The sequence below is a fragment of the Chiloscyllium plagiosum genome, unplaced genomic scaffold (assembly GCF_037043375.1).
Source record: "Chiloscyllium plagiosum isolate Xiang-an unplaced genomic scaffold, Cpla_swu_hap1 HiC_scaffold_15, whole genome shotgun sequence".
In the NCBI taxonomy this organism is placed as follows: Eukaryota; Metazoa; Chordata; class Chondrichthyes; order Orectolobiformes; family Hemiscylliidae; genus Chiloscyllium; species Chiloscyllium plagiosum.
Genome location: NW_028270153.1, coordinates 69,616,144 through 69,632,965, shown reverse-complemented (window position 1 = coordinate 69,632,965; position 16,822 = coordinate 69,616,144). Strand labels below are relative to the sequence as shown.

General features: G+C 42.0%; 1 protein-coding gene across 1 annotated transcript in view; it reads left to right on the top strand.

The window, feature by feature from the left end:
- LOC122559893 (piezo-type mechanosensitive ion channel component 2-like) overlaps positions 1-16,822 on the top strand; it is a 222,866-nt gene that overhangs the window by 22,584 nt on the left and 183,460 nt on the right. Inside the window, exons 7-8 of the mRNA XM_087994623.1 lie at positions 4,940-5,154; positions 11,518-11,678. Of these exons, the coding sequence (XP_087850749.1) occupies positions 4,940-5,154; positions 11,518-11,678 (376 nt within the window). The remainder of the gene's footprint in view (positions 1-4,939; positions 5,155-11,517; positions 11,679-16,822) is intronic.

The following is a 16,822-nucleotide window of genomic DNA, read 5'->3' as shown; positions in this document are numbered from 1 at the left end:
CGAGTTGGACCAACGTTGTCTGTTTCCATGCTATACATCTCTATAACTCTATAATTGAATGCTGCTGATGATGCTAAAGGCCAGCTGGGCTCCATGAACCACTCATGTATATCCAAATTCCATTCCCTTCCTGTCCCTGCAAAACTGGGAAGTTTGAGGGTGGGCTCTGCAGTTTGTATTACAAGAAAGAAGCTCTGAATTTTGAAGAAAATCTTGGCCAAGGCCAGTCTTGCTCCAATGACTTGAGCAGAGGACTTCAACTCATACTGTTGAAGCATTATTGAGGTAGGTGCCAATTTGAATAGATGTAAAATCAAGGCCCCCTATATTCTACCTCAGACAGGCATCCCACTGCTCTTTTCAATCACTTATGATGGTACTCAGAAATAACTGTGAAATGTAATCGTTGCCTCACTATTAAAGGGGGAGCTTCTGTTTGTCTACAAATAATGTACCTGAAAAAGGTTTGAACAAAACATTGTCGTGGTAGGGCAACTGATTACTTATTGACACAGACAAACAAGATGGATTCAGATACTAGAATTTTTTAAAGGGTCTGTGAACATTGGGAGATCAAGTGAATTGATGTTTTTGAATGTTGATGGTGTTAGATTGTCTCAGCTGTTGCGATAAAACCTCTCACAGCTGTCAAAATGCAAGCAGCATTTTCACGTGGTGTGTAACAAATGAAAAACTCTGTACCTGGAGCTGTGAACATCAGTTGTATCTCCTGATTAACTCCCCTCAACTTGAGCCAGAGGGGGCTTGACCCAAGGACACATAAGTTGGAATAAGTTGAATCAACCACCTCCCCAAAGGAAGAAAACTAGTCCTGAATGTTAACCTCTTCCCCATCATCTAGGTTTAAATTCATTTTGTACAAACCAGATAAATCCGGAAATCTTATTTCTATGAAAAAAATCAAAAGTTTGAACTTTGTTACAAATTTAAAATCTTAAAATAAGGTCCATCAGACATTAAAGTAAGAAATCATGGGAATCTGACATTATTCAAGTTATGCAGAGGTATTTAAAAACATTTTGGGGTTGTTTATTTAATGGTTCATTCACACAATATTAGAACACCCTTAATTATTATCCCATATTTGGTTAAAAGGCCACCTATTAAAATGTGGGCATACATTCAGTTTCTAGGAAATTGTAATTTGAATTTATTCATTTGCGATTTTTGAGAAGATTTGTAGCTCAAGTTGAGGTTCAGGTTGTAAATTTGCTCACTGAGCTGGGAGGTTTGTTCTCAGATGGTTTGCCACCATGCTAGGTAACCTCATCAGTGAGCCTCCGGTGAAGCACTGGTGTTTTGTCCCACTTTCTATTAATGTGTCTTGGACATTTATCAACATCTGAGAAAAAGAACCGGAAATGATATCACCCACCTTAACAGACCAAGACAAATAAATGAAAAGTGGGACAGAACACCAGTGCTTCACCAGAGGCTCACTGATGATGTTACCCAGCATGGTGGCCAACCATCTGAGAACAAACCTCCCAGCTCAGCGAGCAAATTTACAACCTGAATTTATTCATGTTAAAAAATATTAAAGTTAGGTAACAGTCATGTGTTTTGCTGTTAAGCAGTTTTGCTCAGTTAAGGTGCTTTGTCCAGCAAAATATCGAGATATGGGCCTCGTACTTTTCCAATTGCAGATTTTCTTATCATGATATGTTTGCGTGTTAGAATAATAGCAAGAATCATAACATAATGTTTTATGTCTGTATTTTTTAGCAGCAACTTTACATTACTGTGAAGGGAATTAATCGTGCTTTGTTTGCAAGCTAGTTTTATTCCCTGTTAAAAATGCTGCTGTGGGTTTTGTTGAAAAGTGACATGTTACTTAATACTCTTGTATCAATTTCATATATTTTGAATCTTGCTCTTTCACATTCTGACTGGCTTATTGCATGTGGACTGGCCTGATGTCAGAGGGAAAATCTTAATAAAATGATTTCTTTTTTCACATTTTTATTTGCAAAGCATCAGTAACACTCTTGGAAAAGCCTCACACAAGTGCTGTGTATTTGTAATAATATTTAGTTAATCAGGAAATGATAATGATGCCATGATAGTGTCACTGGGCTAATAATCCAGAACCTCAGGCTAATTTGCAGGCAACCACAGAATGCTGGACAAATTCAGCATCATCTAGGGGGAGAGAGACAGAGTGAGAAAGAAAGAAAGAGTGAGTGAGTGAGTTAAGGTAGAGTCATAGAGGTTTACAGCATGGAAACAGATCCTTTGCCCAACGTGTCCATGCTGCCCAGTTTTCACAATTAATCGGGTCCCATTAGCCTGCATTTGGTCCATATCCCTCCATCCCTTTCCATCCATGTACCTGTCTAAATGTTTCTTAAATGACTAAGTGATGATCTTTGCGTCTTCACTGTTCACTGGAGTAATACCAGATGATTGCAGGGTGGCAAATGTTATTCCCTTGTTCAAGAAAGGGAATAGGGTAACCCTGGGAATTACAGACCAGTCAGTCTTACGTTGGTGGTGGGCAAACTATTGGAGAGGATTCTGAGAGACAAGATTTATGATTATTTGGAAAAATATCGTTTGATTAGAGATAACCAGCTTGGTTTTGTGAGGGGCAGGTCATGCCTCACAAACCTTATTGAATTCCTTGAGGATGAGATGAAACACATTGATGAAGGTAGAGCAGTGGGTGTGGTGAATATGGATTTTAGCAAGGTGTTTGATAAGGTTCCTCATGGTAGGCTCATTCAGAAAGTATGGAGTAATGGGATACAGGGAAATTTGGCTGTCTGGATACAGAATTGGCTTGCCCATAGAAGACAGAGGGTGGTAGTAGATGGAGAGTATTCAGCCTGGAACTTGATGACCAGTGGTGTTCTGCAGGGATCTGTTCTGGGACCTCTGCACTTTGTGATTTTTTTTATAAATGACTTGGATGAGGAAGTGGAAGGATGGGTTAGTAAGTTTGCCGATGACATGAAGGTTGGTGAAGTTGTGGATAGTGTGGAGGGCTGTTGTAGGTTGCAACGGGACATTGACAGGATGCAGAACTGGGCTGAGAAGTGGCAGATGGAATTCAACCTGGAAAAGTGTAAAGTGATTCGAAGGTCAAATTTGAATGCAGAATGCAGGGTTAAAGGCAGGATTCTTGGCAGTGTGGAGGAACAGAGGGATCTTGGGCTCCATGTACGTAGTTCCCTCAAAGTTGCCACCCAGGTTGATAGGGTTGTTAAGAAGCCATATGGTGTGTTCGCTTTCATTAGCTGGTGGAATTGAGTTTAAGAGCCACGAGGTTATGCTGCAGATCTATAAAGCCCTGGTTGGACCACACTTGGAATATTGTGTTCAGTTCTGGTCACCTTATTATAAGAAGGATGCGAAGCCTTAGAGAGGGTGCAGAGGAGATTTACCAGGATGCTGCCTGGACTGGAGGGCATGTCTTATGAAGAAAGGATGATTTAGCTAGGGCTTTTCTCTTTGCAGCAAAGAAGAATGAATGGTGACTTGATAGAGGTGTGCAAGATGATGAGAAGCAGAGCTAGGGTGGATAGCCAGAGACTTTTCCCCAGGGCAGAAATGGCTATTACGAGGTGGCATAATTTTAAGATGAGTGGAGGAAGGTATAGGGGAGATGTCAGAGGTCAGTTCTTTATACAGAGAGTGGTGGGTGTGTGGAATGCACTGCCAGTGGTGGTAGTAGAGTCAGATACATTAAGGACATTTAAGCAACTCTTGGATGGGCACATGGAAGATAGTAAAATGTATGGTACGTAGGTTGGTTTGATCTTTGAGTGAGATAAAAAGTTGGCACAACATCGAGGGCCGAAGGGCCTGTACTGTGCTGTATTATTCTATGTTCTATGTTAAATTGTACTCATCTGCACCACTACTGCTGGCAGCCCATTCCATACCTTCACCACCCTCAGTGTGAAAAATTTGCCACTCTCGACCCTTTTGTATTTCTCCTGTCTCATCTTAAATCTGTGTCCTCTAGCTGTTGGCCATCTACTTTGCCTATGCCCCTCATGATTTTATAGACCTCTATAAGGTCACCCCTCAGTCTTCTACACTCCAGGGAAAACAGCCCCAGCCTATCCAGCCTCTCCAGAAGTGTCAGACTGGACTTGAAGCATTAGTTCTGTTTCTCTCTCCATAGATGTTGTCAGACCTGCTGAGTTTCTCCAGCATTCTCTGTGTTGGTTTCAGATTTGCACCATGTGGTTTTATGCTAATGTTCTACGTATCTGGTTCAATTCCCACCATGGTGAAATCTGAATTTAATAAAATAAAATCTGGAATTAAAATCTAGCCCAATGGTGTCCAGGTAACCACTGCCATTTGTCAAAGAGACCCACCTAAAGTCCTTTAGGCAAGGAAATCTGTTACCCTGGCCCAGTCTGGCCTACATTAGACTCCAGACCCACCAGGAGCGTTGTTGTCTCTTAACTGCCCTTTGACCAATTAAGAATGGGCATTAAATACTGGCCTAGCCAGCAACACCCATCTTCCATGAAGCAATAGACAATAGGTGCAGGAGTAGGCCATTCTGCCCTTCGAGCCAGCACCACCATTCATTATGATCATGGCTGATCATCCTCAATCAGTAAATAAATCATGGCAGAGATATGTGCTGTACAGAATGTCCTCCTCACTTGTTTTTTGTGTAATGTGCAGTTTTGTTTTACATCAGAAGCAATGTAATGAATTAAATGCAGGTGTGCAAAGTAATGTGTAGACATTCGAGGATTAGTGAAAGAGGTTGGTCTTGGTGATAAACTGTCACTCCTTTAGTAAGTTCAGTTCACGCCACCCAGTTTGACCAAATGCTACTTAAATAGATGGAGGAGTGAAGGGTAGGCCCAGCACCTGGAGAAGGAATGGACTATTTTCGATTATCTTGTAACTCAATGCAAGACACACACAAACAGTTTTGTTTTGACAGGTTGAATAACAAACGCAGTAACAGAATTCACGGCAGCCTTTACACCTTAGAGAAACTCGGCTTTGAACCGAAGGAGTCAATCTTGGCGCAGGAGACGGGCACGGATATAAAAGGTAACTTTCAACTCACTGTGATCAACGAACATGATTTGGATTTCGAAGACAAACTTGCACACATTTGTAGCCACAGCTCCCTGGTTCGATGCAGGAAAGCAGGTAATGCAATTGCTAAAACGTATCAACAGAACAGTGAAACTGATGCAGAATTATGTGATTTGAATTATGCTGACATAATATATTTATATACATCAATGTTTCTATTTCTATACAGCTCCTTTTATCTGAATAAATTAATGGATGATTGTAAATAACAAATCCAAGGGTTTTGTAAGAGAAGGGCTTTGTAAAAGGAAGGAAAATATGCTTCACCTTATAATCAGAGTGATGGGGTTTTCTCTGTTTAATGATACTGCACTACCTTTGATATATTTTAACATTAACCTTTGCCTACATATTAACACACCCACAGTCATTAATTTAGCACACATTGTCTCCTCACCATGAGATCACTCTCCAGCTCACTCTCTTAGTCATGTGATGTTGCATCACCATTACTTCATGATCTCACAGGCTCATGCTGTTAAACTATTGCTCCACATCATTGCCCATGTCTTTGTTCCCATTATTTTATAATATTCAGCACCATCTCACTCAAAGTCTCAAAAGTAACAGGAACAGTTAGTGTGGTGGTTTGACACCTCTCCCCAATCTCATTTGGATTTGTTTCTGAGATTGCTGCTCTGGTACTTGGTGCCTTCACTCTGTTTGAGAGCATCGTCTTTGGGACTGTACAGAGCATTTAATGGATCCTTTCTGTTCTTCATAATTGATGTAGTACAGTCATCTTCTGGCTCGCTTTTCAAAGATGTTAAAGCTCACCAATTCCTCTTTCAACAGCCTCATGGTATTTCCACTAAGTAGGATCTTGGCTATTCTGAATTCTCAAGAACGGTTAATTCTATGTGCCTTGTCTTTCATCTATATTCCTTCTCCTGGAAGAAGTATTGACAATTCTCTTGTGTGATGACAATGATTGAAGTTTCTAATTTGCTTCTCTCTTTTCACTTCTTCATGCTGTCTCAGTCTGTCGTGGTCTTCCGTGGTAACTGGTGGTTTTCATTTCATGGACAGTGAAGGAAGTTTTGTTTTCTGTATTCTCCCCACTGTAATTCATGGTGATGATTCATGTTGATCTATAACTTAATACAGGCAAATTAATATCTTGATTCTTCAGGAGTGTTTTATGATTCTGACTCCTCGTTCAGCTTCTACTATTCGATTGTGAAGAATGAGATGAAATCTTTGTTGTGAAAGAATCCATATTCCTTGGCAAATTCTATAAACTACTCATTTGCAATCTGCCATCTGTTATCAGATATGATTGTGCCAGGAGGACTGAATAAAATCGATTCATCTCAATAATGTAATCGTTGTGTCTGCTGTAAGAGTGTACAAGTGATTTTGCAATCCATCTTGAGTAATTGTCAATAATAAGGATATATCTTTTCCTTTTAAACTGAAAACAAGTTCATTCCTAGCTGTTCCAGATGTCTTTATGAAATATTGATGACAATATTTCATTCCTGAATGTTGATTGTTCAAGTTCTGCAGTTTGCAATTATCTCTTCAATTTATCAAGTAACTTGAGGCCATCAAACTGAGTGTTGGGCACTTGCTGTGCGTCTTGTTATTCCTAGCTGACATGGACACACTTTTGAAGAATATCACTTTGTTAGGTGTTAGCAATCTTTTAGCAAAGACAAACAAATCATCTGTATTCATGAGATGTTTCTATTGCTCAGAGTACTGTCTCAATGTTGAGTTACCCTGGAGGTATTGACCATCCTTCCTGATAATTTCATCTCATCTGCAGACTTCACCTCTGATTGAATTACTCTGCTGTAATCTTTTCTCTGTAGCCAATGTTTCCTGTTACCTGAAAATGTAAAGACTTCCACCTCCGCTATCACCTGCAAATCTTGTTTTTTAGATTCTTCAGCTGGTGTTCTAGAGGACACATCAGTTGTTGTTTGACATTTCCCTTGAGTATATTCAGTGATGAAGTCATATCTCATCAAACACAATCTAGTGCATTGACTATGAGGTGGTTTGCAATTTTTTATATTAAGTATAGAAACTAAAGGATTGTGATCTGATTTTGATCTTAAATCTCATTCTTATGACATATCTGAAAACCTCTCACTTGCCCATGTTGCTGCTGGACCTCTTTTTTCAATTGGACATATAACCATTCTCAGTTTCTGTTCAAGACCTTGAGGCATAGTGTACAGGTCTTCTTTTACCATCTTCCTGGACTTGTATCAACAACACTGTACTTAACCCTGCATCCATTGCTAACAATATTGATAACTATTGGTAACTTTCATTGTGCTAAACAAAGTCATAAATTCATAACTTTTTGAAATCATTTCTTTCACCAACATTCCAGCTTACTCTGGCCTTGTCTTAAAATCTGTCTCAGTATCCCATTGACTGATCCCAACTTGTTTAACCGTTCCTGAAAATCTTTGCAATTCTTCTATATTCCCGGGCTGAGGAAATTCCCAGATCATCCTTGTTTCCTAAGGGTCAACCTTTATCCCTGTGGCTTGCATGATACGATTTAAGAACATTAGGTGTTAACTGTCAGGCCTGCCTTCTGTTATATTCATTCTTTGTTGTACTATGTATGTGGATATCATCCATATTATTATTCCTTCCCTTGGAAAACATTGTACATGACGCTCTGGAATATTTCAGGGGCCGATGCCACTTTGGATGGTAGTCAATTGAAACCGTATTGACCAACAGGTCTTATGAAAGTAGTTAACAATTTCTATTCCTGGTCCAAAGAGACTTCCCAGAATCTGCTATTCGTATATAATTAACTGAATAGTGTGCTGTTTGCAGATTTTGCTAAGCTGTCATTGGATGAATTTTCTTCTGTACAGCCATGAGAGATTATGTCATATCTAGGTTTTGCTATTCCCATTTGGTTTAGGAACTGTGACTATCCGTGAACACTGTTTAGAGCACGATTAATTAAATTAGCCCGTGTCACTGCACCATTTCAATTTTCTGTTGGTGGATGCGGTACTTTTCTTGGAGATAGAAGGTAAATAAATATATTTTGCATCCAGCTGCAATATTATGTGGAATTCATTGTTCAGCTTACCAGGCCTGAAAATAATTTAGTAAACTCTTTTCTAAATGTTGGCTTTCAGAGCACTTTAATTCCCCTGTGTGCAGAATCTTATTTGTTTTGCTTAAGTCCAAGTTGTGTTGAGCTTTTTGGAGGGATTTCCTCACTGCAACCTACCAAACTCACCTCATTAACTACTTCCCCTCTCCTTAATGAGTCTGTCACATCCAATTTCTCCCATATCCTGCTATTTTAAAGCCTATGGACTGGTATTGAGGGCTGCCCTTGATCTATTGTGCAGGGACCTCCCCTGAGCGGAGACTGTCTCTCTTGACTTGACTGAGAACTGTTGATAATCCTTCCTCTGTGTCTGTGCCAAAGCTTTGGGCAAGACAGAAGTAATCTGAGCCTGGTATCTCTGAATGAAGGGACAAAGTGCCAAAAGGTGAGGTAGGGATGGAGTGAGGACCTAGATAGGCTCAGAATAAGTGTGTGCTGTGACAGTGAGCAAAGAGCTTGGAGGTGCAGCCTGGCTCAGTCCGTGAACTGTGAACTGTGTGTATAACCCTGATCGCACAGTGTCCTTGCAGCATTATAATGCCAGGTGTCAGTGCAGCTTTGATGTGCAGAAATATCCTATAATTGGTTCAAAGATGTGCCGTAAGGGTTGTGAGAGGCTGGCATATGTAGGATGCCAATGTGTGTAGAGTGTGTGTGTATATATTATATATCGATGTTGGCACCCAGTGTCCATGGAGCCCTCTGAAGCAAGCAGCAAGTGGAATTCCCAGGTATCTGCTCTGGCTTCCGAGTTAAGTTTTTTCTGCCGTTGAGCTTGTTTTGCGTGTTTCTGAAGATATGAAGTTGAATATTAATGAGGCAATTTGTTCCGTTAGTCCCCCTCAGTTGGGAGCTCAGTGCTGCCTAGTGAGAAGCTCGCTACAATATTTGTAAAAACATAAAAGATGCTCTCAACTATGATATAGGCCTCCTCTGACTTTGCATCTGATTCTGCCACAAATCCTGTCCAGCCCATATCACCCAGACCAATATAAGACTTCACTTTATTGATCAATGAGAATCTCAAGCATGCTGATATGCTGAGCAATGATCCTTCTTGATTCTGTATAACATAAAGTGGTTCAGTTCTCTCCTTGTCATTGTATTTTAATATTTACTACAATGTGTCCAATGTTTGTCACACTTTGTGCCTTGGTGTTGCAGTTTGATTGAAGGAGGTTTTAACTTGATCTGTTTTAACCATTTTATTTTGTCAGACAATATATAGCACCGCTGGAAATGTGTTGCTGGAAAAGCGCAGCAGGTCAGGCAGCATCCAGGGAACAGGAGAATCGACGTTTCGGGCATGAGCCCTTCTTCAGGAAGGCTTATGCCCGAAACGTCGATTCTCCTGTTCCCTGGATGCTGCCTGACCTGCTGCGCTTTTCCAGCAACACATTTCCAGCTCTGATCTCCAGCATCTGCAGACCTCACTTTCTCCTCAATATATAGCACCAACTTGGTATCTAGTTTAACCGCCATAGAATGCCCCTCTGCATTGAGATTTACCGACCAGTATTTGCTGTCCAGGTGATTGATTTCTCCTTGAATGTGGTTTTGACTCTCCTACTTCCTCGATTGTATGGCATTTCAAGTTCAGTTGCTGCTTGCTTTCAAGTATAGAATTACAGGATTCCTTAAATTGACTTCCAAAAGTGTTCAACAAGGCACTTCACAAAAGATTAAGTCATAACATAAAAAGCCCCCAGTTTTGGAGTAATATATGGCATGGATAGAGAATTGGCTAATGGGGAGGAAACAGCGAGTGGGGGTAAGGGATTCTTTTTCAGGTTGGTGACCTGTAACTAGTGGGGTTCCACAGGAATCAGCGCTGGGGCCACAACTGTTTACTACTTACAATAAATATTAATGACTTGGAGGAAGGAAATGAATGTACTGTAGCCAGATTTGCAGGCAATGCAAAACTAGATGGAAAGGCAGGTTGTAAGATGGTGCAGAGAGGTATTGATAGGTTAAATAAGTGGGGAAAAAATGGCAATGGGAGTATAATGTGGCAAAATGTGAAGTTGTTCATTTGGAAGGGAGAGCAAAAGAATAGGATATTACTTAAATGGAAAAAGCTGCAACAGAAAGGAACTTGGGGAGTACTTGTGCACAAAACACAGAAAGCTGGCACCGCAGGTAATCAGGAAGGCTAATTAAATGTTGGTAAAAACAAGGATTTCAAGGGGATCGGTGTATAACAATATGGAAGTATTACTGTAACTGCACAACATGCTGGTGGGACCATATCTGAAGAACTGGGAGCAGTTCTGGTCACCTTATTTAAGAAAAAGTTATTGTTTCATTGGAGGCAGTTTGGAGAAGGTCCACTGGGAAGATCGTGGTGTGGAGGGATTGTCTTATGGATGAAGATTTAGCAGGTTAGAACTCTACTCGCCAGGAATTTGACGATTGAAAAGAATGAGAGGTGATCTCATTAGAGATGTAGGGATTCTTAAGGGGATTGATAGGTAAATACTGAGAGGACATTTCCCTTTGTGGGAGAGTGTAGGACCAGAACACACAGTCTCAGAATAATGGGGCACCAGTTTAAGACTGAGATGAGGAGGAAATTCTTCTCTCAGAGAGTTGAAAATCTTTAGAACTCTTTGCCACAGAGACCTCTGGGGGAAGAATGCTTGTGAATATTTCGGGCTCAGATAAATTCTTCATCAGTTGGGGAATCAAGGATTCTGGAGAACAGACAAGCACTACAGAGTGACAGTGAAGTGAACTGCTGCATGATTGGCTTCTAGAAATATTTACACATCATGCGGTTAGAATACTGACCAACTGACAGGAAACAGAAAGTAGGATAATGGGTGATGATGTAGTTGGACAAATGTAACTAGTGAGACCATATCCATTCACCATATTCAACAATGACCTATGACTGAAGAAAAAGCCAAATTTTTAAATTTGCTGATCACACAATGACAGGCAAGATTGCAACCGACGTAGATAGAAGTGTAAAATTATAAACAGATATTGATAGGTTAAATGCATGAGTAAACCAAACTCACGATGAGGAATAGGAAACGTAGATACAGGACAAAGTTTTCTCCTGTAACTGTGTTCTCTATTGCTCATCACAATCCAGTTTTCTGAGCGTCAGCTACAAAACAGTCAAACAACATTAATCCTTGTTGAAACTCGCCAGAGGAATTGCTGGTTGGGTGAGGTAACTGCAAGGTCCCTGTACAACTGGATCCAGCATTGGGTTGGTGCCCTCAGGCGAGAAGTGGGAAAGGAGGAACACAGCCGTTGACCTCCAAAATTCTGAGAATCTTATCCTATTGTATTTTCCTGTTCAGGATATCCAAATCCCTGGAGCATGGTGATTGACAGATTGACTACCTTATTTTTACGTTTTCTGGAAAAACTGCATAAAGTCCAAGTCTGGGTGTGGAGATTCCTGGAACTGCACATCATCAAGATGGTCTCCTCCTTTATTATCTGGATCACATTAAAGGAGGTGAGAACTTTAATACAAACCAGTGCTAGTTACAGGAGGGAGAAATAGATGAGCAGGGCTGGTGTTGAAATTAGATGTAGCTGAAAGAGGTCTTGCATAATGGTAATGCCATTATACTCATAATTCAGGAACATAGGCTAATGATCTGGGGACACGAACTGGTAGTTTGTATGACTGGAGTTCAGTGTCGAGTGGCATTCCACAGGGATCAGTACTGGGTCCCCTTTTTTTGTGATATACATAAACCATGTAGAATAAAATGTGGGATAAGGTGGGAGGGGAAATGATAAGTACATTTGCAGATAACACCAGGATTGGCCGGCGGTTGACAGTGGGGACGAAGTCTTGGGTTACAGGAGGATATAAACAGATGGACAGATCAGTAGCAGATGGAATCTACCTCAGATACATGTGAGGTGATGTACTTTGGAAGTAGTAATAAGACAAGGGAGTACTCAAAGGATGGCAGGACATGAGGAAGCTCAGAGGAACAGAGGGTGTTTGTCCACAGGAAGTTCACAGGACAGGTTAATAATGTAGTTAAGGCAGAAGGGAGACTTGCCTTTATAACTTGAGGCATAGATTATTAGAGCTGGGAGGTTATGTTGGAGCTGTATAGAACTCTGGCTAGACCAGAACTGGAGTGCTGCATGCAGTTCTGGTCACAACAATAAAAGGAGAGTGCGACTGCAGTGGAGGGGGTGCAGAGGAGATTGCCCAGGTTGTTGCCTGGAATGGACCACTTGAGCTATGAAGAGAGGCTGGAAAAAGTTGGGTTATTTCCTTTGGAGTAGAGAAAATTGAGGCGGGACCTGAAAGAGGGGCATGGCCAGGGTGGATAGAAAGCAGCTATTCCTTAGTTGAAGGGTTAATAATAAGGCAGGATATAATTTTAAAGTGAAAGGAAAGATGTTTAGAGGAGATTTGAGGGAAAATCTTTTCACCCAGATGATGGTAGAGGTCTGGAGTGCACTGCTTGGGAGGGTAGAGATTCCTAATGAAGGGCTCCTGCACAAAATGTTGATTTTCCTGCTCCTCGGATACTGCCTGACCTGCTGTGTTTTTCCACCACCACTCTAACCTTGACTCTAATCTCCAGCATCTGCTGTGCTTACTTTCAGGATCAGTGGTGTTGGAAGAGCACAGCAGTTCAGGCAGCATCCAAGGAGCTTCGAAATCAACGTTTCAGGCAAAAGCCCTTCATCAGGAATAAAGGCAGTGAGCCTAAAGCGTGGAGAGATAAGCTAGAGGAGGGTGGGGGTGGGGAGAAAGTAGCATAGAGGGGGAGGGGATGAAGGTGATAGGTCAGGGAGGAGAGGGTGGAGTGGATAGGTGGAAAAGGAGATAGGCAGGTAGGACAAGTCCAGACAAGTCATGGGGACAGTGCTGAGCTGGAAGTTTGGAACTAGGGTGAGGTGGGGGAAGGGGAAATGAGGAAACAGTTGAAGTCCACATTGATGCCCTGGGGTTGAAGTGTTCCGAGGCGGAAGATGAGGCGTTCTTCCTCCAGGCGTCTGGTGGTGAGTGAGCGGCGGTGAAGGAGGCCCAGGACCTCCATGTCCTCGGCAGAGTGGGAGGGGGAGTTGAAATGTTAGGCCACAGGGCGGTGTGGTTGATTGGTGCGGGTGTCCCGGAGATGTTCCCTAAAGCACTCTGCTAGGAGGCGTCCAGTCTCCCCAATGTAGAGGAGACCGTATCGGGAGCAACGGATACAATAAATGATATTGTATAAGGAATAAATGATGTGAAAGTAAAACTTTGATGGATGTGGATCCTTTAGGGCCTTGGATAGAGGTGAGGGAGGAGGTGTGGGCGCAGGTTTTACAGTTCCTGTGGTGGCAGGGGAAGGTGTCAGGATGGGAGGGTGGGTTGTAGGGGACGTGGACCTGACCAGGTAGTCATGGAGGGAACGGTCTTTGCGGAAGGCGGAAAGGGGTGGGGAGGGAAATATATCCCTGGTGGTGGGGTCTGTTTGGAGGTGGCGGAAATGTTGGCAGATGATTTGGTTTATGTGAAGGTTGGTAGGGTGGAAGGTGAGCACCAGGGGCGTTCTGTCCTCGTTACGGTTGGAGGGGTGGGGTCTGAGGGCGGAGGCGCGGGATGTAGACAAGATGCGTTGGAGGGCATCTTTAACCACGTGGGAAGGGAAATTGCGGTCTCTAAAGAAGGAGGCCATTTGGTGTATTCTATGGTGGTACTGGTCCTCCTGGGAGCAGATCCGGCAGAGGCGGAGGATTTGGGAATATGGGATGGCATTGTTGCAAGAAGTAGGGTGGGAAGAGGTGTAATCCAGGTAGCTGTGGGAGTCGGTGGGTTTGTAAAAAATGTCAGTGTCAAGTCAGTCATCATTAATGGAGATGGAGAGGTCCAGGAAGGGGAAGGAGGTGTCAGAGATGGTCCAGGTAAATTTAAGGTCAGGGTGGAATGTGTTGGTGAAGTTGATGAATTGTTCAACCTCCTCGCGGGAGCACGAGTTGGCGCCAATGCAGTCATCAATGTAGCGGAGGAAGAGGCGGGGAGTAGTGCCGGTGTAATTATGGAAGATCAACTGCTCTACGTAGCCAACAAAGAGACAGGCATAGCTGGGGCCCATAAGTGTGCCCATGACTACCCCTTTGCTCTGGAGGAAGTGGGAGGATTCAAAGGAGAAATTGTTAAGGGTGAGGACCAGTTCGGCCAAACGAATGTGAGGGTCGGTGGAAGGCCTTACTTTCGTCTGCTTGGGAGGGAGTTGAGGTGGGTAACTTCACAACCTTTAAAAAATACTTGAGTGAACACTTAGAAATATCATAACTGGGATTTAGGCCCATAGCCTAAGTACTGGAAAATGGAACTGGTGTAAATTTAGTGTAGTTTTGTCAGTACAGAGTTGATGAGCCATACCTTCTGTAATGTTTAATTCTATAAGAGTTCAATTTCCATTGTAAGTTAGTAAAATCAGGAATCAAAAGCTATTCCCAGTAATGGTGACCATAAAGCTACTGTTATGTTTCTCATAAAAACCAATCTAGTTCAACAATGTCCTTTTGTGAAGGAACTCTGCCGTCTTTACCAGGTCTGCACCTACATATGACTCCAACCCACGGCAATTTAGATGACTCTTAACTGTAAAATGGCTGTGCAAGCCTGATATTTGAAGGGCAATAAATGCTGGTCTTGCGAGAGATCCTCCCCTATCCCATGATGCAATGGTAAAACAAGTCTGCAGATTCAGCGCAAAATATCTCCAACCCAAGGTAAAGCAGGAACCAACAAAATTCACAGGACTGTCCATCAAATAAATCAGAAGGGATAATGAACTAGTCAGACTGACTCCAGAGTACTGCATCTAATAAGAGGGGCATTTAAACGTTAAGAACCACAAGGCCAGTACTATTTGGGAGGGTCTGTGTTCTGAGGAACATCTGGAGAAACTTGGAACTTTCAGGCTTTAGGGAGGCTGAGAAAATCTCACTGATGTACACAAGAAGGTAGACCAAAAATTAATTTGGAATATACTTTAAGTTAAATATATGTTCAAGAGACTAACTAGTAATGGGTAATTTTGGGCCTACCACTGTATACGGGAGATTGGTCTTGACAAAGACAGTCATCAAGATATGGAATCAACTTGCAGAATGAGGAGTCAGGGCAAAAACACTGTTAAATTGTTGAAGTAACAATTGGATGCAACAACATGGAGATCTCCTTGTGCAGGTGAATCACAATGAGGCAAGTTGCATTCCTCACTCAGAATAACCTTGTGAAGATCTCAGTGAAGGAACTGTTCGAAGAACAGTGGCACTGCAGAAGGGTTTCAGGCTAAATTTTCAGTAAGAAAGCTGTTTACTGCAACATCAGTCTTTCCATCTATGTGTTCAGGCCACACAGCAGGATAAAATCAATCTGGAGTCCAGTTCCCATATGGGTTTCCCAGGTCCCACTATAACCTCAAAAGTAACTCAGAGAAGCAATGTGGTTCTGATTTCCACCGAGGTTCCGGTGGGAGAGTGAGGAGTGCGCCTGAGAATTTTCAAATGTCTGCACTGACAACTGGTAACCAGGGTGGATCCAATTTCTGAGTTGTCATTTATAACTGATAGCAGTTGGCAGCTCCTGAATCTGAGCCAGTTCAGAAAGAGCATATTGTACCACTTTGCTCAGTACCATCTCCCAAAGTAAAAACCTGACACCTGTACTTATTTCCTGTCAACGTTTTCCATTATAAAATCCAACATCCAAATTCCTAATGGAATTTCACCCTTTTGTACAGCATATGCTTCCCCCAATCTCCATCTCCATATATATCAGATTCAGTGTTATTTTGGGAGTGGGATGCTCAATGTCAAGGCAAGTACCATTGCTATTACACCATCCTTACACATTTTGGCCATTTGGTCCTATTCATTACCAACCAATCTGTCACTCCAAATCACATTCTCTTGACTATTTGACCTGTTGCTACAAAGACCTAACCCACTTGTACCTTTGCACACCCCTGGACTATAATTGCAGTCCCATTGGTGTAGCCACCACTTCCCCATGCAAACATGGAGTCAACAGACACTTGTGGTGATTGCCAGAAACAATAATATGAAATTGCAGAAAGAAACAACAGTAAGTATGGAGCCAAGCCTGGTGGTCCAACCTTTCAATTATACAGTCACCACACCCAGAGTTTTCCTAGGGCCTGAGAAGGGCCTGTTAGATATCAAGAACTCAGTTGTTCCAACAACAGAGCAAAATATTTTGTTGATTATGAACTGCCTGAAGACTTGTTGTTGAGTGTGTCTGAATCTTTTACAGGTCTCCTTGATGAACTACCTTTTCCTTATCGTCTGGGTGTTTGCATTACCCTATTCCTCATTCCGTCCACTGGCATCCAGCATTTCAACAGTGTGGGCCTGTGTCATGATTGTCTGTAAAATGATGTACCAGCTCAAGGTTGTTAAATTATCCACATTTTCTGCAAATTGCACACTGGTAAGCAGTGACATGGTCACATGTTTTTCTTTCGGTAGTCAACAACAATTTTCATTTTATTAGCATTTTTAATGTTAATAAATTGTCCATAATGGGATTTTCAAATTGGTGGAAGTGATAGGTCATTGTGGATGTGATAGGATTTAGGAACATTGGAACATAGAACTTAGGAACAGAGGGTT